Source organism: Oncorhynchus clarkii, chromosome 29 (genome assembly GCF_045791955.1).
Source record: "Oncorhynchus clarkii lewisi isolate Uvic-CL-2024 chromosome 29, UVic_Ocla_1.0, whole genome shotgun sequence".
In the NCBI taxonomy this organism is placed as follows: Eukaryota; Metazoa; Chordata; class Actinopteri; order Salmoniformes; family Salmonidae; genus Oncorhynchus; species Oncorhynchus clarkii.
The window spans coordinates 3,250,812-3,274,814 of NC_092175.1; the positions used below are offsets into that span (position 1 = coordinate 3,250,812).

A 24,003-nucleotide genomic window follows, 5' to 3' on the forward strand; every position below is an offset into this window, starting at 1 on the left:
ACCCTGTACTCCTGCACATTGACTTGGTACAGGTACCACTTCTATATAGACTCGTTATTGTTACTTAAAATCAAAGTTTATTTGTTATTTACAAGCTCTAACCAACAGTGCAATTTTTAAGTAAAAAAATAGGTATTAGGTAAACAATAGATGAGTAAAGAAATACAAAATAAAATAAAATAAATAAATAAAAACTGTAAAATGACAGTGAAAATAACAGTAGCATGGTGGTACCGGTACAGAGTCAATGTGCGGGGGCACCGGTTAGTCGGACTAATTGAGGTAATATGTACATGTAGATATAGTTAAAATGACTATGCATAGATGATAAACAGAGAGTAGCAGCAGCGTAAAAGAGGGAGTTGGCGGGTGGGGGGACAGAATGCAAATAGTCCGGGTAGCCAATGTGCGGAGGGCACTGGTAGTCGGGCTAATTGAGGGAATATCTACGTGAATGTATTTTTATTGTGTTACTAGTTTGCCTTTAGTTTATTTAGAAAATTTGTCTTACTTTTTTGTAAAACTCTGCATTGTTGGTTAAGGGCTCCTAAGTAAGCATTTTGTGGTAATACAATTTGTTTAATGTTTTTTTATTAGCTATCTCAAACTGATGAGTTTTAATGAACTTGTAGCCAGGTCTGGCATAGCATACACTACACAAAATATGTGCATAGTTACTGCAATAAGCTATTCTAATTATTATTTACATTAAATAATGCAAAGTAGAAGAATAACGATTGATTATGGTGAGATGGCATAACAAAAAAAAATAGCAGTGGTAACCCTAGCCCTAATTCATAAGTCAAATTCCATTAGGCCATTGGTACACTTTAAAAATATATTTTTTATTTATTTCACCTTTATTTAACCAGGTAGGCTAGTTGTTAAAAGTTCTCATTTACAACTGTGACCTGGCCAAGATATAGCAAAGCAGTGCGACAAAAACAACAACATAGAGTTACACATGGGATAAACAAACGTACAGTCAATAACACAATAGAAAATCTGTATACAGTTTGTGCAAATTAAGTAAGGAGGTAAGGCCATAGTGATTACAACAGTAATTACAATTTAGCAATTAACACTGGAGTGATAGATGTGCAGATGAAGATGTGCAAGTAGAAATACCGTTGTGCAAAAGAGCAGAAAAAAAAAAAAAAAAATATGGGGATGAGGTAGGAAGTTGGTTGGATGGGCTATTTATAGATGGGCTGTGTACAGCTGCAGCGATCGGTAAGCTGCTCTGACAGCCGATGCTTGAAGTTAGTGAGGGAGATATAAGTCTCCAACTTCAGTGATTTTTGCAATTCGTTGTAGTCATTGGCAGCAGAGAACTGGAAGGAAAGGCGGTCAAAGCAGGTGTTGGCTTTGGGGATGACCAGTGAAATATGCCTGCTGAAGCGTGCTACGGGTGGGTGTTGCTATGGTGACCAGTGAGCTGAGATAAGGCGGAGCTTTACCTAGCAAAGACTTATAGATGACCTGGAGCCAGTGGGTTTGGCGACGAATATGTAGCGAGGACCAGCCAACGAGAGCATACAGGTCACAATGGTAGGTAGTATATGGGGCTTTGGTGACAAAACGGATGGCACTGTGATAGACTGCATCCAATTTGCTGAGTAGAGTGTTGAAGGCTATTTTGTAAATGACATCGCCGAAGTCGAGGATCGTCAGGATAGTCAGTTTTACGAGGATATGTTTGGCAGCATGAGTGAAGGAGGCTTTGTTGCGAAATAGGAAGCCGATTCTAGATTTAATTTTGGATTGGAGATTCATAATCTGAGTCTGAAAGGAGAATTTACAGTCTAACCAGACACCTAGGTATTTATAGATATCCACATATTCTAAGTCAGAACCGTCCAGAGTAGTGATGCTAGGCGGGCGGGCGGGTGCGGGCAGCAATTGGTTGAAAAGCATGCATTTAGTTTTACTAGCGTTTAAGAGCAGTTAGAGGCCACGGAAGGAGTGTTGTCCGGCATTGATGCTCGTTTGGAGGTTTGTTATCACAGTGTCCAAAGAAGTGCCAGAAGTATACAAAATGGTGTCGTCTGCGTAGAGGTGGATCAAAGAATCACCTGCTGCAAGAGCGACATCATTGATATATACAGAGAAAAGAGTCAGCCCGAGAATTGAACCCTGTGGCACCCCCATAGAGACTGCCAGAGGTGTGGACAACAGGCTGTCCGATTTGAAACACTGAACTCTGTCTGAGAAGTAGTTAGTGAACCAGGCGAGGCAGTCATTAGAGAAACCAAGGCTGTTGAGTATGCCGATAAGAATACGGTGATTGACAGAGTCAAAAGCCTTGGCCAGGTCGATGAATACAGCTGCACAGTACTGTTTTTTATCGATGATGGTTATGATATCGTTTAGGACCAAGAGCGTGGCTGAGGTGCACCCGTGACCAGCTCGGAAACCGGATTGCATAGAGGAGAAGGTACGGTGGGATTCGAGATGGTCGGTGATCTGTTTGTTCACTTGGCTTTCGAAGACTTTAGAAAGGCAGGGTAGGATGGATATAGGTTTGCCCCGACACTTCAACAATGCCCAAATGCTCTGTCTAAATGCAAATATGCCTTGCACGGTATACAGTTTTGTAATGGTTTGGATCATAACTTTCATTTGAAGGATACATTTTTAAAATACAAAAAAATATACACTTACTAACTTTATGCATTTTCTTCTTTTTATATGATATAATGGCGGTCCGCAAACCAACGTTAAAGGTGCATGCTGCCACCTACTGTGGTGGAGTGTGTGGTAAATCACAGTTTACAACATTTCTAAATCCTCCTACCCAACTCAACAAAAAGAGCCCAACTAACTTCTAATAGGCCCTCCCCATCCCCCAAATCCCTTCCAAATGCCCCCAACCCCGTCCCACTTCAATGACCCTACACTTCAATCTTTACCTCTCTTCAACATACTTACAACAATATAACAACACATGCTCCACCGTTTCATCGACCATATTATCCAGACACAAACCATTCACATACTTGCCAACCAGATGTAATAACAGGTTCAATGTACAATGTCCTAAGCGCAATCGAACAAACACCACCTCTTCCTCCATAATTTGACTTTTGAATCTTGGTCCACCAACCTTTATTTGGAGGGCATATAAATGACAGCCCTTGGGCTCAGAGTCCCATCTCTTCTGTCACACATCTATCAAAATGGCTCTGATCTTACATTTAGCCTCACCTCTACCCAGTGAAACATTACTACCAATTATATCTCATTTCAAAGCTCTTTTGGTTAACTGGTCTACAATTTCATTCCCTTCCACACCCGAATGTGCTGAGACCCTGCAGAATCTCACTACTACACCCATAACATTAATACCTCCAATAGTAGGTCACTCCTATTAGATTTACTATATTATAAACATTTAATACAGACAGAGAATCTGAGCATACTATAATTCTAACAGATTGTATGTCCTCCACCCACTGGAGGGCAACTTTTATCGCAAACATCAAATGGAGAAGAACATTCAACAAGAATTTGCCACTAACAATTTAAAACCCCAGTCAATCAACCATCTTTCAACATGCACTATAGCTTGTTGAATAGATTTGATCATGAGAGACATTCCTTCCCCTCTTCCAAATAGCTCCATCATCAGCACATACACATCGTTAATCATAATGTTGAACAAAATAGGAGTGATAGCACTGCCTTGAGGAATACCACTGTCATCTCCATAGGCATCAGATAAAATGGATCCTATTTTAACTCGAAAAGAGTGATTAAATAAGGCCAAAACCCAGTTAAATAATCTCCCACCAATACCACGTCTTTCCATCTTAATCAGTAGGCCTTCTCTCCACATATTGTCAGAAGTATTTTCAATGTCAAAAAAGACAGTAGCCATTACTTATTTTATGATCAGAGTTTTTCAACATCATTACTCACCTTTACTAATGTATCCAAAGTAGATCTACCTTTACGGAATACCCTTTGACATTGAATCAATAAACCTCTATGTTCCAGGAAATATTACAATCTATTGACTATCATCTTTTCTATAATTTTACACAAGTTAGAGGTCAGTGCTATTGGTCTATAACTATCAACACATGAAAGGTCCTTACCAGGCTTTACAAAAGGTAATATTACTACACGTTTCCAACCAGAAGGTATAACCCCTCACTCCAAATCGTATTAAATAATCCCAGGAGAACATGTATGACCTCATCAGGTAGATGCTTAAACATTACACGACCGATCATGACCTGGGGCTGTATATCCACAGCCTTTTAAGGCTAAACCCATCGCATGTATGGTAAAGACAGCATCTAAAGAAGAGTCAACAGTGTCCCTTTTCTTATACACATTACACGTGAGCATTTAAAATCTCACACCTGCGTATCTGTGTCTGGACCAACATAAGCAACATTTCCTACGTATTCCAGGAGTAACCCTATTATTCCACTTATTCCAGGAGTAACCCTATTATTCCACTTATTCCAGGAGTAACCCTATTATTCCACTTATTCCAGGAGTAACCCTAATATTCCACTTATTCCAGGAGTAACCCTATTATTCCACTTATTCCAGGAGTAACCCTATTATTCCACTTATTCCAGGAGTAACCCTATTATTCCACTTATTCCAGGAGTAACCCTATTATTCCACTTATTCCAGGAATAATCCTATTATTCCACTTATTCCAGGAGTAACCCTATTATTCCACTTATTCCATGAGTAACCCTATTATTCCACTTATTCCAGGAGTAACCCTATTATTCCACTTATTCCAAGAGTAACCCTATTATTCCACTTATTCCAGGAGTAACCCTATTATTCCACTTATTCCAGGAGTAACCCTATTATTCCACTTATTCCAGGAGTAACCCTATTATTCCACCTATTCCAGGAGTAACCCAATTATTCCACTTATTACAGGAGTAACCCTATTATTCCACTTATTCCAGGAGTAACTCTTTTATTCCACTTATTCCAGGAGTAACTCTTTATTCCACTTATTCCAGGAGTAACCCTATTGTTCCACTTATTCCAGGAGTAACCCTATCATTCCACTTATTCCAGGAGTAATCCTATTATTCCATTTATTCCAGGAGTAACCCTAATATTCCACTTATTCCAGGAGTAACCCTATTATTCCACATATTACAGGAGTAACCCTATTATTCCACTTATTCCAGGAGTAACCCTATTATTCAACGTATTACAGGAGTAACCCTATTGTTCCACTTATTCCAGGAGTAACCCTATTATTCCACTTATTCCAGGAGTAATCCTATTATTTCACTTATTCCAGGAATAACCCTATTATTCCACTTATTCCAGGAGTAACCCTATTATCTCCACCATTCTGCCTAATAGTTCACCATTCTGCCTTGCAGCCTCTGCATAAGAGACATATATGTATCTTTTATATATGTGGGCCCCTCTAGCCCTTTTCTGCACGCTATATGCAGTTTAGCGAAGTTGCAACAGGTTGTGTTTTGAGTAACTCACACTTCCGACCGAAAATGTGGAATGGTCCAATTGAAATACATCCTGGGTGCAACTTTGCTAAACTGCGTACAGTAAGTGGATCTTTTGTATTTTAAATCTTTTTTCTCTCGCTGGTATGAAAGTTAAGTTCCAAAGGGTTCCAAAACCGTATCGCAAGGAGGAGGATTATTAACGTTTTTAAACGTTAAAACAGAGCGTCGGGATTGTAGTTCACATGGAGCCAGCCCCCTTGCGTCCTTAAACGCTAAGATCATCCCTCGCTGCCAAATGCTGATGTAGTTTACAGTGAGAGAACCGTCGGAAATAGTGGTTTTCAAATATTAATGTTCATATTTTCAGTCAAACTTTTATAAGTTTGATTGCAAGAGAAATACACCTGCTTTTTTTCAAATGAAATTGGCAGGTGAGATCTGAAAGCAAACAGCAAAGTAATCTTTCCCAAGTCTCGTTGCGGATGTTTCACCACCGGAGTATTTTTCTTGTGGCACACGGGTCTTGCTTTTGGATTCATCCAACATGTCTAGTTCTTACAGAATCAGGTGAGCTGTAGATTTGATTTATACGTGGAAAGTAGGCCATAATAACACATTCGATTAAATGTGATCTAGCTATGTTTGTCTACCGTAAATGTCATGCGATGCGTTCACTGTAATTGGTCGTGGATTATGAGGTGGTGGACTCTGAAAGCCCTGTGGGCTGACGTTAACTAGCCACCTCTGCCCATTGCGTTGTTTCGAGGAAATGGGAAATCATCTGCTAGCAACATCGAGGAAAATGTCAGCTTCATTGACCTGTACTACACTGCAGACAATGTTTTTAAATTCCAATCCGCTTGAATGGAAAACATGTTTCCTAGCTATCTGCTCAAGCTAGCTGGCTCATTCATAGGCTCAAGCAGTCCACTCCCTAAAGGAGCATTTAATTCGAGGTGTTAATGAACGATGTAGTGGCAAACATTATGAAGGACTAAGAGATAATGCAGAACTGCTGCTAGCTACCTAATTCATCATATACAATTATGCAACTAAGCAATGTTGCTAACATCATGCACACATTCTCCACTGATCAAATGATCAAAACAAACTGGAGACAGTCAAACCTGTGCGTTGTATTGTACTTCATGTTAATTATAAGCCCCAAATACAGGGAGAAGTACAAACTAGTCTACTCAAGATGCAGTGTTGCTAGATAGCCTATTGCATAACATTTGGCCTATGCAATGGACATACTAACAGGACATCCTTTGAAATTCTTGAGAGACAAGGGCAGTTCAAAGCAGGACGCACTAATTCACTTGTATTAAATATATTTACACTTCCGCTATTTGGCAGTATCAAACAGTAGCCAAGAAAATGCAGAATCTTTGTAAATAAAACGGTTCAAATGCCTACTACAGTAACCTGTTTTCTTTGATGGCTGACATTTTGCTGCAAGGCTTAGTTGCAAGAAGCTGAAGGTTACTCATTATAAAGCTTCCCTGGCGTTTAGGCTACTATTCACTCATGCTTCTGGACTTTCTTGTTCCAGGAAAAGACTGGATCCAATGTTATGAAGGGCAATCAAAGTTATGGTTTAACTGTGACAGCAAAGCACTTTTGCCTGGTGTTCGTTAATGATCTGAGGTCAGGGTTGGTGTCTCGTGAGCGAGCACTGGTGTTTGATAAAAAACAGATGAACTGTTTTCCCTTTGAATAGCTCCAAGCTGAGTAACTTTGCTGATCATCTGCAGTTTTCCAGAGAGCCATGACAAACAGGATGTAGCTGCCGGTGAAGTCAAGGAAAGAGAAATTGCTATTACAGGAGAAAGGCATACTAGATTGAAATCAAGTAACTTTTTATTTGGTTCTGTAGTTTAGAACAAAATCTGAATATCACAGATATGGTGTATTTAAGAATGGGCACAACTCTCTGATGTTGAATCGCTGAATAGCCAATCCTTTAAGTTCTACACACACTTCTTTCTATAAGACCTGCTGTAGCCTATAACCTACTGTCTGCTGTATAGTCTAGGCCTTTGAGTTTTTTAAGGCTAAATCATTCACAATCAGTCCGCCCGATCTATTTTGAGTTCCTCTGGGAGAATCAATACTTTTCCTGGTAGTGGTAATGTAGCCTAACCACCACATCAATGGGTCCTGTTATTTGGCTGGATAGTCAGCTGATCATAACAGCAGGACAGCCCACATTGATCATGGGAGCACATAGGTGTCACTGTCTCCATGCAGTCCAGCTGTAAGATGGATATTTCAGTGAATAGGCTAGTGGCAGTACTGCAGTTTGAATGAGTAATTCAGCACTGTTACAAAACAATAAGGGGGTACTTTGACCAAGTCCCTCCATTGAGTATGTTATGTTGTACCATAAGAACAGTTGGAGCAGGTTGTGTTGGTAAATCAGAAAGTCAAAGGCCGTATACTTAGCAGTTGTCTAGGGTGGAAGTTGAACTACTTAACGATGTTGCTATGGGTGTCTATGGATATAGGTACCAAGTTAGGGGGAGGGTATTTTGATCACCCCCCCCCTCCTTTTCTGGGCACATGATTTGACCCCCCCCCCACACACACACACACACACACACACACACACAGTCAATGCACAAGGTAAACAAATGGAACCGTGCAGCCCTTTGTAGATAAATAATGTGTTTTGCAATCTTTTGAAACCTTTCCTCCTCCTTTATTTGTGGTTGTCACAGTAAACATATTAGTCTACCCAATCAGAACACCCAGTCCTATATTGTTTATGTCTGTCTGCTGCATGTGTAATAATCTGAACGAGGCATTATAGGAATGTTACCTTCCTCATTCTCGATGGGAGGCATTATTTTATGATCTACCATGAATGCAACAAACAATATGCCTCTTTCAACACAACCTACTTTGAGATGTTATTTTTCCCTTTCTTGTGCAAATGAAGAATCCAGGAGTTCAAGGTGGCCTTGAGTGAAGATAAGCTTGACTTAAAGGTGCTTCGGGAACTTTGCTTCAGCGGTAAGCAAGAACGTTGCTTTCACCATAAAAACAATGTAATTTTCCATATTTTATTAACACATTTTCATGTTTCCTATCTCTCTCCAGGTATCCCGTTTGAAGGAGGCATCCGTGCACTTTGCTGGAAAGTGAGTTACTCCAGCTCTTTAATAGACAGAGTGCATTCGGAAAGTATTCAGACCCCTTGACTTTTTTCACATTTTGTTACTCTACAGCCTTATTTTAAAATTGATGAAATAATTTTTCATCAATCTACACACAATACCCCATAATGACAAAGCAAAAAAACTGATATCAAATTTGCATAAGTGTTCAGACCCTTTATTCTGTATTTTATTGAAGCACCTTTGGAAATGATTACAGCCTTGAGTCTACTTGGGTAAGATGCTACAAGCTTGACACACCTGAATTTGGGGAGTTTCTCCTGGCTCTGGCTGGGTCACTCAAGGACATTCAGAGACTTGTCCCGAAGCCACTTGTTTGTTGTCTTGGCTGTGTGCTTACGGTCGTTGTCCTGTTGGAAGGTGAACCTTCGCCCCAATCTGAGATCCTGAGCGTTCTGGAGCAAGTTTTCATCAAGAATCTCTCTCTCTCTGTACTTTGCAGTCCCTGCCGCTGAAAAACATCCCCACAGCAGGATGCTGCCACCACCATGCTTCACCATAGGGATGGTGCCAGGTTTCTTCGATGTGGCGCTTGGCATTCAGCCCAAAACGTTCAATCTTGGTTTTATCAGACCAAATAATCTTGTTTCTCATGGTCTGAGAGTCCTTTAGGTGCCTTTTGGCCAACTCCAAGCGGGCTGTCATGTGCCTTTCACTGAGGAGTGGCTTCCGTCTGGCCACTCTACCATAAAGGCCTGAATAGAGTACGGCAGAGATGGTTGTCCTTTTGGAAGGTTCTCCCATCTCCACAGAGGAACTTTGGAGCTCTGTTAGTGACAATTGGGTTCTTGGTCACCTCCCTGACCAAGGCCCTTCTCCCCTCAGTTTGCCCGGGTGGCCAGCTCTAGGAAGAGTCTTGGTGATTCCAAACTTCTTCCATTTAAGAATGATGGAGGCTACTGTCTTTTGGGGACCTTCAATGCTGCAGAAAAATGTTGGTACCCTTCCCCAGATCTGTGCCTCGACACAATCCTGTCTCGGAGCTCTACGAACAATTCCTTCGACCTCATGGCTTGGTTTTTACTCTGACATGCACTGTAAACTGTGAAGCTTTAAATAGACAGGTGTGTGCCTTTCCAGGTCATGTCCAAACAATTGGATTTACCACAGGACTCCAAGTTGTAGAAACATTTTAAGGATGATCAATGGAAACAGGATGCACCTGAGCTCAATTTGTAGATGATAATGGCGCTGGAGGGGATGGCTGCTGTTTTACAGGCTCCTAACAAACTACTATTTTGTTTGTTTTTCCAGTTTTTTGTAACTTATTTTGTACATAATGTTGCTGCTACCGTCTCTTGTGACCGAGAAGAGCTTCTGGACATCAGAACAGCGATTACTCACCTCACACTGGACGAATAATTTTTCTTTAATGAGTCTGACTCGAAGGATATACTGCTTTGTCAAGACAAGGCCCAAATCCCCATCATTCATGTGAAGAAAATATGGAAATACAGGGTGCGGAGGTCTGGGTTCCTTGTGAGAATTAATTGGCGAGTGAGTAAACCACCACTACCCTCCGTATTATTGGCCAACGTGCAATCATTGGAAAACAAACTGGACGCTCTACGATTAAAACTATCCTACCAACGGGACATTATAAACTGTATCTTATGTTTCACCGAGACTTGGCTGAATGATAACATGGACAATACAGAGCTGGCTGGCTTCTCCTTTTCTCGGCAGGACAGAGCAGCTATGTCTGGTAAGACGAGGGGTGGGGGTGTGTGTCTATTTGTCAGTAACTGCTGGTGGTGCCCCATGTCTAATATTAAAGAAGTCTCGAGGTATTGCTCGCCTGAGGTAGAATACCTCATGATAAGCTCTAGACCACACTATCTACCAAGAGAGTTCATATCTATATTATTCGTAGCCATCTATTTATCACCACAAACCGATGCTGGCACTCAACAAACCGATGCTGGCACTAAGACCCCACTCAACGAGCTGTATAAGGCCATAAGCGAACAAGAAAAATATAATTTCAGAAGCGACGCTCCTAGTGTACGTGGACTTTAATGCAGTCAAACTTAAATCCGTTTGACCTCATTTCTACCAGCATGTCATGTGTAACCAGAGGAGAAATACAACTCTAGACCACCTTTACTCCACACACAAGAGACGCATACAAAGCTCTCCCTCGCCCTCCATTTGGCAAATCTGACCTGAATTCTAACCTCCTGATTCCTGCTTGCAAGCAAAAACTAAAGAAGGAAGTACCAGTGACTCGCTCAATACAGAAGTGGTCAGATGACGCAGATTAGAGGTCGACCGATTATGATTTTTCAACGCCGATACCGATTATTGGAGGACCAAAAAAAGCCGATACCGATTTTATATATGTAATAATGACAATTACAACAATACTGAATGAACACTTAATATAATACATCAAAATCTATTTAGTCTCAAATAAATAATGAAACATGTTCAATATGGTTTAAATAATGCAAAAACAAAGTGTTGGAGAAGAAAGTAAAAGTGCAATATGTGCCATGTAAAAAAGCAAACATTTAAGTTTGTTGCTCAGAACATGAGAACATATGAAAGCTGGTGGTTCCTTTTAACATGAGTCTTCAATTTTCCCAGGTAAGAAGTTTTGGGTTGTAGTTATTATAGGAATTATAGGACTATTTATCTCAATACCATTTGTATTTCATATACCTTTGACTATTAGATGTTCTTATAGGCATTATAGTATTGACAGCCTAATCTCTGGAGTTGATAGGCTTGAAGTCATAAACAGTGCTGTGCTTCAAGCATTGAAGTGCTGTTTGAATGAATACTTACGAGCCTGCTGCTGCCTACCTCCGCTCAGTCAGACTGCTTTATCAAATCATAGACTTAATTAGAATAAACACAGAAATACGAGCCTTAGGTCATTAATATGGTCAAATGGTATTCTTTCAGTGAAATACGGAACCGTTCCGGGCGGCAAGCCTAAATCTAAATATTGCTGTTACATTGCACAACCTTCAATGTTATGTCATAATTTTGTAAAATTCTGGCAAATTAATTACGGTCTTTGTTAGGAAGAAATGGTCTTCACACAGTTCGTAACAAGCCATGTGTACTCAAAGCATGCGCAGACCAACTGGCAAGTGTCTTCATTGACATTTTCAACCTCTCCCTGACCGAGTCTGCAATACCTACTTTTCAAACAGACCACCATAGTCCCAGGTGCCCAAAATTGCGACTGTAACCTGCCTAAATGATTACCGCCCCGTAGCACTCACTTCGGTAGCCATGAAGTGGTTTGAAAGGCTTGTCATGGCCCATATCAACACCATCATGCCAGAAACCCTAGACCCACTCCAATTCGCATACCGCCCCAACAGATCCACAGATGTCTCAATTCCACTCCACACAGCCCTTTCCCACCTGGACAAAAGGAACACCTATGTGAGAAAGCTGTTTGTTGACTACAGCTCAGCGTTCAACACCATAGTGCCCAAAAGGCTCATCACTATGCTAAGGACCCTGGGACTAAACACCTCCCTCTGCAACTGGTTCCTGGACTTGCTGACGGGTCGCCCCCAGGTGGTAAGGGTAGGCAACAACACATCTGCCACGCTGATCCTCAACACTGGGGCCCCTCGGGTGCGTGCTTAGTCCCCACCTGTGCTCCCTGTTCACCCACGACTGCGTGGCCAAATTCGAATCATTAAGTTTGCTGACGACACAACAGTCATAGGCCAGATCACCGACTGATTGTGGACTATAAGAAAAGTAGGGCCCTACATGCCGCCATTAACATCGACAGGACTCAAGTGGAACGGGTCGAGAGTTTCAAGTTCTTTGGATTCCACATCACCAACAAACTATCCTGGTCCAAACACACCAAGACAGTTGTGAAGAGGGCACAACAACACCTTTTCCCCCTCAGGAGACTGAAAAGATTTGGCAATGGTCCCCAGATCCTCAAAGTCCCACAGCTGCTCCATCGAAAGCATCCTGACCGGAAGGCGTTACAGAGGGTTGTGTCTACAGCCCAGTACATCACTGGGGCCGAGCTTCCTGCCATCCAGGGACTATACTAGGTGGTGTCTGAGAAAGGCCCAAAAAATTGTCAAAGGCTCCAGTCAACCAAGTCATAGACTGTTCTCTCTGCTACCGCACGGCAAGCAATACCAGCGCGCCAAGTCTAGGACCAAAAGGCTCCTTAACAGCTTCAACCCCCAAGCCATACGGCTGCTGAACAATTAATCAGATGGCCACCCAGACTATTTACATTGACACCCTCCCCCTCCATTTGTTTTTACCTTGCTGCTACTCACTGTTTATTATCTATGCATAGTCACTTCACCCCTACCTACATGTACAAATTACCTTGACTAACCTTTACCCCCGCACATTGACTTCTTGTAATTGAGTCTAGGCTACTGTTCAAATGTTGCTGTAATGTTTCTCATTGCATGGTGTTGTGTTGCAAGTTTAGTTTTCTGGAATTCATTGTCAAGCTTTAAAAACCGAAGCCAGACTGCAACATTTTAGTAGCCTAGGACCATGGCATGTGTCTGTACAGTTTATGTACACTTTCCCTCCGCTGCCCGCTGTAAACGGGACACACAAAAGTAGCTCTATTAACATTGAATTCACGGATGCGAGTGCATCAGGCTGTAATTTCCTGAAGTAGTTGACTCAACTGTTGACTCATTGTCCTTTAGTAGTAAGGTGTACCCACGTGTGAATGCTTTATTTTATCACTTTTTTTGGTCAGTGCCATTAGTGACGATATGATGCAGCGCACTGGCTTGTGTGTGGATCTGGGAGGAGGAGTGTGTCTGTGGCCAACGCCTTTTGGCGTGCAGCACGTTTGCAATGCAGTGCATCGGGGTGGTATGGAGGCGGGCCAAAATGAATTGACAACCCAAGTAATTGCGCGGGCTGGATGGAAATGTGTCACGGGCAGGATTCAGCCCGCAGACCTTTTGTTTGACACCTGATCTACAGTATGTAGCATTAGCCTTAGATTTAGTATTAGTTTAAGCCTGTTGTTCTAACCGTTTCTGTGAAGGGTTGGGATTCACATTTCTAATGACTTGCTTCAATGTTTCCAGGTCCTGCTCAATTACCTGCCTTTGGACCAGATGATATGGGAGTCCTTCCTCAAAAAGCAGAGGTACAAATGTCTCCAACAGTGCTGGTGGACTCCTCTTTATCAACAGGAGGAGATTAATGGACATGTTTTGTACTCTGTGTATAAAGTGCATGAAAACATCTACTGCTCAAGACTTACATCTTTGCCTGAATTATACCTTGGTAGCTAACCAGTTCTTAGTCAAGTATATCCCTCCTGTCCCACTGGAGTTTACTTTTGAATCCCTCAGATTTGAGTATTTCTAGACAAACAGCTGAGTCATAATGGAACCTGACCGATTTAAAATCTCACTCTAAAACACAACACCCAGCACCGGTCAGCTATATCAGGTCTGCTCGGCCCGGGAAACAGTGATGGTGATGATGAGTCATGCTTGTCTGCTGCTTCTATTGGCTCATCCCTGACATTATTCAAATACTTAAAATACTTCAAGTGTTTGGTTGATCCTGCCTGAAGTGCCTTTACTGGCCCTGTCAAGAAACAATGCCTAGCCCCTAGTCAATTCATGTAAACCAGAGCGAATTGGGTCAGTATAAGAAATATGTTGGTGTCTCCATGATATCATGGCTGTATCTTTGAGGACTTTTCACCCCAAAGTCAAAATCAAGTCAAATTGAACTCCTTAAAGGAAACTACTAGGCGTTTCAGTCTCTTGCGGTTACCCACAGGCATAGAGATGATTGTATGTATTTGTGACCCACAGGGAGGTGTACTCCCAGTTCCTAAAGGAGATGATCATCCAACCAGGCATCGCTAAGGCCAACCTGGGCCTCTCCAGAGAGGACGTGACTATGGAGGACCACGTGAGTTTCAACATATTAACATTTCCTACCCTGATACACACTACTGGACTGTCTGAGCCAATGGATATATGATTTTTCACAGATCAGTCTCCCATACATTCATTAAACATGCCCTCTTTCTATCTGTCCCGCTCTCTCAGCCTCTCAACCCCAACCCAGACAGCAAGTGGAACAACTACTTCAGAGACAACGAGGTGCTGCTACAGATTGATAAAGATGTTCGGTAGGTCTGACTGCCTGGGCAACCAGCTAGGTACTTCTTTGGTGCATCTCCATGTATTTTAAGTCACTCATCCTTTAGAGCATCTTAACTGATGATTATAGTCTATTCATGTATTCCAGTACCCAGTCATGTAATACCATCTCCAAAAAGGCAGAAGATTGGAAGCAGTGGCTCTCTCGTGGAAGCCTTATGTTCAACATAGGAATACACTAACCAGTGTATTTCATGACGGCAGGCGCTTGTACCCCGACATGGCGTTCTTCCAGCGGCCAACAGACTACCCCTGCCAGCTGATCCTGGACCCCCAGAACGACTACGAGACACTCAGGCGCCGTGTGGAACAGACTACCCTCAAGGCCCAAACTGTGGACCGCAACCGCAGCGGGGTCACCAATGTGAGTGAGAGGCGGGAGAGTCGTGTGCGTTTTTGGTTTTTATGTGTATGAACAGACATATTGGTCTGTCAATGTTAATGCCTCCACTTCCAGGAGGCAGCAGGGTGACCTTGTTTCGGTAATGCCAGGGGGAAACACTATTCAGATGGGCTGACTCTACCACCCTGTGTTATGTTCAATGCCCCTCTCCTGCTTTAAGCAATGCAGTCATGATGTGCATGCAGTGGCGCGTGTGTACTGCAAGGTCCAGGTGAGTGTATTGGCTTGACGATGATGGGTCGATAACCTTTTATTTTACTTATGGGTGTTTTAAGTTTGTGTCCACTTCCATCCCATAACAATTGACTGGATGCCCCTCCAATGGTCTTCTATGGCCGAGAGCTGTAGTGCTTCAACTGCTTTCAGAACTAGGACTGGTCTCTCATCCGGTCCTAATTCTTTCCTCTGTTTTCCGCTCCCCATCTCCAGGTGAGCTCCCCGGGCAAGGCCCTTAACCTGTACCCGTCCAACGAGTACGAGGTGCTGCCCAGCGGCTGCGAGGCACACTGGGAGGTGGTGGAGCGAATCCTGTTCATCTACGCCAAGCTCAACCCGGGCATCGCCTACGTGCAGGGCATGAACGAGGTGGTGGGCCCTATCTACTACACCTTTGCCACCGACCCCAACAACGAGTGGAAAGGTGGGTGCGGGAGGGGATGTGTTCGTGCGTGTGTATTTTGGGAGCATAGCAGAAGGCACATTTTCATCTCTAGTGCAGATGAACAAATAAATTCCTATTATATTAAACACAAACATCAGCCCAATCTGCTACTGCCTGCATCTACTTCCCTATTTTAGTCCCATTCCCCTGGTTTCTGCAACAGAATTCTAATGTTCTGTGATGCAATGGATCAAGCTGAGTCAGCACTGCCACCTACAGGACAAATGAGGGATGGCCAACATTTCATATGCTTCCCATCTCATCTACAGATATTTATTGTGCCACCTCTAAAGAAGTTTTTTTTTTTGAGGTGAAACACTAGCTAGATTACTAGCTAGATTTCAGTCCAATCAGATTTTCATGCAAATATTATTAAAAAGGCTATGTGTGACGACGTAATGCACATAAAAACCACTTGCTCTAAAGTTCTCAACGAATAAAAAACAAGTTCAGTATGTTTCCATGGCATTTTCCACTCTATCTATGGTTTTATTACAAATTGTTGGCAATTAAACGGCAAACTTGCCGAGTCTTCTCTCTAGACAACAGTTCACTGATAAAGTGGACAGGTTAGGGTGTATGATGAGATGGATAAGATCAAGATCATTCTTATTTGTTAATTGGATGCTAATCACCGACCATCATGTCACTAACATACAAATTAAGACCCGGGATATTTATTGGAATTGAGCATCAAGCTCATCACTGTGTACATTCACCATCCTATGAAGTACATCATAACTTATTTCATCTGTAGCCTAATAAACGGTATGCTTTTTCAAGTCGTAGTCGGACCACTACACAACATAGCATCACGTGACTGCAAATCTACCTCAACTATTCTATCAACAATTGCACAAGAAATTGTTTTCACCCCAATTTGTCGCATAATTAATTTTACAGACACAAAACGATCCCACAAATGTCAAACGAACAAATTTTCTGTCCTTTTTTACTCCTTTTTCTCCCCAATTTCGTGGTATCCAATTGTCCCATCGTTACAACTCCCATACGGACTCGGGAGAGGTGAAGGTCGAGAGCCATGCGTCCTCCACTGACATTTTTTAAATTGTACCGACACTTCCTATTTCCATCACAGCTGTCTTGATTTGTTTTTATATGGTATTACTTTACTTGCAAAAAAACTGTTGATGGAAACATGGTTACTGTCTATAGTATATTTGAATGACTGCGTTGAACAGACAGACACAATTGACACTAGGTAGGTCATGATTGATCGACTGACTGATTTGCCTGTCCAACCAATCAGAGCACGCCGAGGCAGACACCTTCTTTTGTTTCACCAACCTGATGTCGGAGAACCGGGACATGTTCATCAAGAGCCTGGACGACTCGCAGTGCGGCATCACCTACAAGATGGAGAGCGTCTACTCCATGCTCAAAGAGAAGGACATGGACCTCTATATGAAACTGGTGAGCAAAGGCCTCTTGGGCCCAGTCCCAAAACCATCCCTAGGCCCTTTCCCTAGGGGGGTAGATTTTGTATAAGGTGCACATTTATTTATTTTTCTCATGTAATTACAAAAAGTGTGTTGGATTTAGTTAAATTACTTCAGTTAGTGGGATAATGTTTTGTTTGTAATAATGATGGAGGCTAGTTAAATTTTTCAACCTCTCTCTCTCTCTCCCTTCCTCCCTTCTCTCTAACAGCAGGAGCAGAACATCAAGCCACAGTACTTCACCTTCCGCTGATTTAGTTAAATGACTTCATTTAGTGGGATAATGTTTTGTTTGTAATAATGATGGAGGCTAGTTAAATTTTTCAACCTCTCTCTCTCTCTCCCCTTCCTCCCTTCTCTCTAACAGCAGGAGCAGAACATCAAGCCACAGTACTTCACCTTCCGCTGGTTGACCCTGCTGCTGTCCCAGGAGTTCCTCCTGCCCGACGTCATCCGCATCTGGGACACACTCTTCTCCGACCAGGACCGCTTCGACTTCCTCATCCTGGTCTGCTGCGCCATGCTCGTGTGAGTTCCTGTTAAAGGAATTTAACAATTCCCAAATGTGTTCATTAACCAATTCAATTGAAATCACTCTGTCTGTTTCTAAGAATTTGTAAGATCCTTATTTGCATAAAATGGACAGAGTCTATCAAAATTAGCCAATATTTATTCTCGGAGCGCTGCTCATAGAACCATGTACAACAGCTTATATACCACATATGACGTCATAGGTTATAAAATGTCTCTCCTCCTCTCGACCAGGACAAAGCAGGTTCAAAAGTTTATTCCAACTCACTAGCGCACATACCTGACACACTATACCTAGATTAACTCCTGAAGTCTCACCATAGTTTATTACCCCTTAGCAGACAGTTCCAGATACGGAAAACCTGGAGGGGCTCTCGCTGTCTTATTTTATCGCCACAGAGTTATAGCTGAGTCGGTTCAAACATAGGTTAATGTTCCTCTTTGCTTACTTTAGACACACACACATACATTCCTTCTTCCACAATGGTTATCATTTCCAATTACCCCTTGTTCATGCTACATAACCTCTTTCTTAGGAACTAACATTATTAATCAGATATTGTAAAACAGGGTTGAATTAGTTATAGTTCTATTTAAATGTACACATTGTTTAGTCATTATTCGTAAATTTCCTAACAGTTCCCCCTTCTGTCCTGCCCAGCAATGAACCACTACCCCCTGGACAAACCCGTGTCCATAACTCCAGATGGACCCCATACCCAATCCCCTAAGTCTGTTGATTTTATTTAGGAATGCAATACATTTCCTGAATTGACTTGAATTTGGATGGATTTGGATAGGAATTTGATCTTACCATATAATGTGTTATGTTTGTTATTTCTGTCCTGATTGGCATGCTTGTCCTGTGTGGTTTCAGACTGATTCGAGATCAGTTGCTGGCAGGAGACTTCACGGTCAACATGAGACTGCTGCAGGTAAGACCATCTAAAAGGCTCTATCCAAGTAGTGGGGCCAATATAGGTCATGCTTGGGCAACTAAGGAGGTTTTATTTGACATTTGACTGATTGTCCTTTTTTTCAGGACTACCCCATCTCAGATGTCCACACCATCCTGGCCAAGGCCAAGGAGCTTCAGGGTGGCTCATAGCCACCCCTCCCCCTATCTCCCTTTCCTGGATTTGGGGGATGCACCATTGAAACTGGTAACCCTAGGTGACAACAAGGCCCCATTGCACCCTGGGAGGGAGAGGAAGCCACCTGGTGCCGGGGTGGTGCACGGTTTCCTCAAAGCAACCAAACTTAATACTTAGTCTTCTTGTCTCACTCTCACGGCCCGACCAGTATTTCCACTCTCTCAGAGAGGGTGTGTGGGCTCAAGCTATTTATTTTTGCACTGAACACTTGAAAAAAATGATAATCTACATATATGGAGCAGAGAAACCAGTTACCCATACAACAGCGTCATTATAACGTTTGTCAGTGCTATTATAACACTCCTAGGTTATTTTAATAGTATGTTTTTTTTCTTTCAGTTTGTTTATTTTTTACATGTGAACATGGTTATTTTTTATTGTGGAGACAAAATGTAATACTATCGTGTAAAGTCTAACCACAACAAAAAAATGAGTATAGATTGTAACTAGGATCATATGCCTTTGGTAATGGGCAATTGAAACGTGAAGGTCCTCTGTTTGTTTTCGGTTAAACTCAGTCTGGCCAGTTTAAAGCCAGCCACTTGAATCTCCAATATTAATGTATGTTTGCAAAATGTTGGTATCAAATGAATGGGGTGTGAAACCTGTACCTTACTCACTAACCCAAAGTGCATGCTTATACGTTAGCCCAAAAGCTAATGAAAAAAACAAATTAACCCTTGATTGTCTTAAATCTAGTCTTAGGGGGAAATTGATACAGTGATGATGATGATGGTCTATTTTATTGTAAGGGCATTACTTTGCAAACAAAACAGTCAGATTAAATTGGGCATTCAAGTTTTTAATATATTTTGAGTAATTTCTTAATATATTGTGAGTAATTTCTGGTCGCATTAAAAAAGTGGTTCACATGTAAAGCATAATAAAATGAACATTAATGGCATGTTAAGTGAAGAATAACACATTTTGCTCTGCATACTGTTGGATAATTAGAGAGAACAAATTATTGATGATAATAACTAAATATGTATAATTAATGACATTAAAATGCTATGATAACATTTCTGTACTCAGATAATGGAATTGACAGATAACAGAGCTGACAACTGAAAATCACTAACATTTAATGTGTTATTGTTTTTTTGGTCTCAGTTACCAGTTACCACAAAGTTAATACACCATTGAAATGTACCTTTTCAAACTGTAGGACCTACATAATAATGTGATACTTTGTTAAGTACACAGAGAATGTCTTGCTTTGTAATGATAATTTACAGCTCACCAAACAGTTACCTTTTTACTGTTTGCGTTTCAGATTTCTTGGCACTCCCTAGTATCGCCATCCATTTCGGTCTACAGCACATTTGGAAAGTATTCAGACCCCTTAACCTTTTCCACATTTTGTTACGTTCCAGCCTTATTCTAAAATGTATTAAAAGGTTTTTCCCCCTCAATCTACACACAATACCCCATAATGACAAAGCAAAAACAGGTTTTTAGAAATGTTTGCAAATACATTTGTTTAATCATATTTACATTACTATTCAGACCCTTTTCTCAGTACTTTGTTGAAGCACCTTTGGCAGCGATTACAGCCTTGAGTCTTCTTGGGTATGACGCTACAAGCTTGGCACACTTGTATTTGGGGAGTTTCTCCCATTCTTCTCTGCAGATCCTCTCAAGCTCTGTCAGGTTGGATGGGGAGCGTTGCTTCACAGCTATTTTCAGGTCTCTCCAGAGATGTTCGATCTTGGTCAAGTCCGGACTCTGGCTGGGCCACTCAAGGACATTCAGAGACTTGTCCCAAAGCCAGTCCTGCGTTGTCTTGGCTGTGTGATTAGGGTCGTTGTCCTGTTGGAAGGTGAACGTTCGGCCCAGTCTGTGGTCCTGAGCACTCTGGAGCATGTTTTCATCAAGGATCTCTCTGTACTTTGCTCTGTTCATCTTTGCCTCGATCCTGACTAGTCAGTCCCTGCTGCTGAAAAACATCCCCACAGCATGATGCTGCCACCATCATGCTTCACCGTAGGGATGGTACCAGGTTTCCTCCAGACGTTACGCTTGGCATTTAGGCCAAAGAGTTCAATCTTGGTTTCATCAGACCAAAGAGTCTTGTTTCTCTACTATAAAGGCCTGATTGGTGGAGTGCTGCAGAGATGGTTGTCCTTTTGGAAGGTTCTCCCATCTCCAGAGAGAACTCTAGAGCTCTGTCAGAGTGACCATCGGTATCTTGGTTATCTGCCTGTCCAAATCCCTTCTCCCCCGATTGCTCAGTTTGGCCGCGCGGACGGCTTTAAGAAGAGTCTCTGTGGTCAAATTTCTTCTGTTTTCAGAATGATGGAGGCCACACTGTGTTCTTGGGGACCTTCAATGCTGCATACATTTTTTTTGGTACCCTTCCCTAGATCAATCCTGTCTCAGAGCTCTGTGGACAATTCCTTCGACCTCATGGCTTGGTCTTCGCTCTGACGTGCATTGTCAACTGTGGGACCTTATATAGACAGGTGTGTGTGTTTTCAAATCATATCCAATCAATTGAATTTCCAACGGGTGGACTCCAATCAAGTTGTAGAAACATCTCAAGGATGATCAATAGAAACAGGACTTCAAGTCTCATAGCAAAGTGGCAGAATATTTAAGTAAATAATGTATTTGTTTTTTTATTTTTAATACATTTGCAAAAAAATCTAAAAAACTGTTTTCGACTTTGTCATTATAGGGTATTGTGTGTAGATTGCTGAGGATTTCTTTTTATTTAATCCATTTTTAGAATAAGGCTGTAACGTAACAAGATGTGGAAAAAGTCAAGGGATCTGAATACTTTCCGAAGGCACTATACATTCTAACACTATTTCATTGGCAAGATGGTATCCTCCAACTGACAAATCCCCTAGGCGGGAATTGGTACAAATGAACAGTCTGTGACTAACTATAATTCAATGTAGCATTATTGTACTAAAGTGAGTTGTTAAGGGATACAACACTACATGACCAAAAGTATGTGGACTCCTGGTCATCTCATTCCAAAATCATGGGTATTAATATGGAGTTGGCTTCCCCTTTGCTGAGAGTGGCTTTCAGTGTTGTGTTGGATTTTTCCCAAACATTACTCTTTGTATTCAGAACATAAAGTTAATTTCTTTACCATATTTATTGCCGCATTACTTAAGTGCCTTGTTGCAAACAAGATGCATGTTTTGGGATATTTTTATTCTGTACAGGCTTCTTTCTTTTCACTCTGTCATTTTGGTTAGTATTGTGGAGTAACTACAATGTTGTTGATCCATCCTCCGTTTACTCCTATCACAGCTATTACATTCTGTAACTGTTTTAAAATCCCCATTGGCCTCATGGTGAAATCCCTGAGCCGTTTCCTTCCTCTCCGGCAACTGAGCTAGGAAGGACGCCTATATCTTTGTATTGACTGGGTGTATTGATACACCATCCAAAGCTTAATAACTTCACCATGCTTAAAGGGAAATTCAGCATCTGGTTATTTATTTAGATTATTTTTTTTATCAATTGGAGACCATTTTTGCGAGGCATTGAAAAACCTCCCCGGTCTTTGTGGATGAGTGTGTGCTTGAAATTAACTACTCGATTTGAGGGGCCTTACAATTAATTGTATGTGTGGGGTACAGAAATGAGGTAGTCACTCAAAAATGATGTTAACCACTATTATTGCACAAAGTGAGTCCATGCCACTTATTATGTGATTTGTTAAGCACACATTTACTCCTGACTTATTTAGGCTTGCTGTAACAAAGGGGTTGAATACTTATTGACTCAAGACATTTCAGCTTTTCATTGAGTGTTCTATTAACACAAATCCACTTGGAAATGATGGGGTGTTGTGTGTTGATCAGTGACACAAAATCTACATTGAATCTGTTTTCAAATCAGGCTGTCAAGCAAGACGAGGTTGAAAAAGTAAAGGGCTGTGCACACTTTCTGAAGGCGTTGTGTATATAAACAGTGACACATTCCCCCTTGGAGATTCACGAATGACAAAGAAGGATAGTCTCATCTTCCTGTAATTCACAAACGTCTGTTGTCAACGATTTAATGATTTATTGTTCTCCATCTTTTTCTCATTCTTATCTTGCTCCATTGTGATTTATTTTTTTCTGTTTCCCCCCTTCTTTCATCATTCCCATGGCTCTCGCCTTTCTGGACTTCAAACAAAATCTGTTTTACAGCAATATGGAGACTGTTTCAGAAGGCAGCTCGCGGCCTCTGGTCTCTCATCTCTGCCAACCATTTGATGCGAGCCAGTATAGCCTATATGTGGCAAAAAGCTCCTATAATTGTGGAATAACAGGGCTAGAGAGGGAGAGTATGCATAGTCGATACAAAGTATAAGAATAGCAGACAAGTGGGTTAGGAAAAGTAGAACACTAGTAGTTCAACCATTTTCAAAGTTGGTTTTGGTTTTTGGGAGTAATTTGCTTTCACAATAAAAATGACTTTTAAAAAGCCATGTGAACTTTGTCCATCTGGTTCTTGGTGATGGGCATCATGACATTATGGCCCATTTTCAGACAACTGACCAATCAGAAAGTTCAGCTGCTCTCCTGCTAACTTTAAAATCCTTTACTTAAGAGAAGCGCTACCAGTCGAAAGGGTGTCCAGTGAAAAACCGTAGCAACCTTTTATTTTTGTTTACAGTCATGATCATTCTGATTGGTTGACTAACTGGGTGATGCAGACAAAATGGCCACTTCTCTCACCCAACAACAAGATTTGGTGTCCATGGTGGATAGCAGCATGGCATTGTGGCATGTGTACTTGCCTGGCACAACCAGTGTTTCTGAAACAAACTCCTTCCTCCCACCCCTTCCGTTTAATAGCTCGTGAAATTGGAGAGACTGGAGAAGAGAGGGAAGTCATGTTTAGATTGATAATTTGTGCTTGAAGTGCTCTTAGCTAAGGGAGACTTAATCCCAGCTACATCTTCCCTGGCGAACTGGAGGGATTGGCTGAGTTGAATCCCTTCCTTGCCATGTAATGTCTTCTTTCCTTATGCTGATC

At 41.7% G+C, this 24,003-nt stretch overlaps 1 protein-coding gene across 2 annotated transcripts; it reads left to right on the forward strand.

The window, feature by feature from the left end:
• The first annotated feature begins 5,755 nt into the window (after positions 1–5,755).
• On the forward strand, positions 5,756–23,452 carry LOC139388574 (TBC1 domain family member 13-like). 2 transcript variants are annotated; one of them, XM_071135317.1, is made up of 12 exons: positions 5,756–6,029; positions 8,407–8,480; positions 8,568–8,608; positions 13,705–13,766; positions 14,449–14,548; positions 14,689–14,771; positions 15,007–15,166; positions 15,635–15,845; positions 17,137–17,300; positions 17,694–17,854; positions 18,735–18,792; positions 18,900–23,452. In XM_071135317.1, exons 1-12 carry the CDS (start codon positions 6,007–6,009, stop codon positions 18,963–18,965), a joined length of 1,203 nt encoding a protein of 400 aa, XP_070991418.1. In that variant the 5' UTR covers positions 5,756–6,006; the 3' UTR covers positions 18,966–23,452. The 2 variants fall into 2 exon arrangements, with proteins under 2 accessions (XP_070991418.1, XP_070991419.1); XM_071135318.1 differs by having other exon boundaries at positions 5,793–6,029; positions 17,697–17,854; positions 18,900–19,202.
• The last annotated feature ends 551 nt before the right edge of the window (positions 23,453–24,003 follow it).

Excerpts from the sequence above, each read along its gene's own strand:
- LOC139388574 (XM_071135317.1), top strand. The coding sequence starts at position 6,007 with ATGTCTAGTTCTTACAGAATCAG. Across the intron at positions 14,772-15,006 it reads CAGATTGATAAAGATGTTCG|GCGCTTGTACCCCGACATGG; the intron begins GTAGGTCTGACT and ends TCATGACGGCAG. Across the intron at positions 15,846-17,136 it reads CCCCAACAACGAGTGGAAAG|AGCACGCCGAGGCAGACACC; the intron begins GTGGGTGCGGGA and ends CCAACCAATCAG.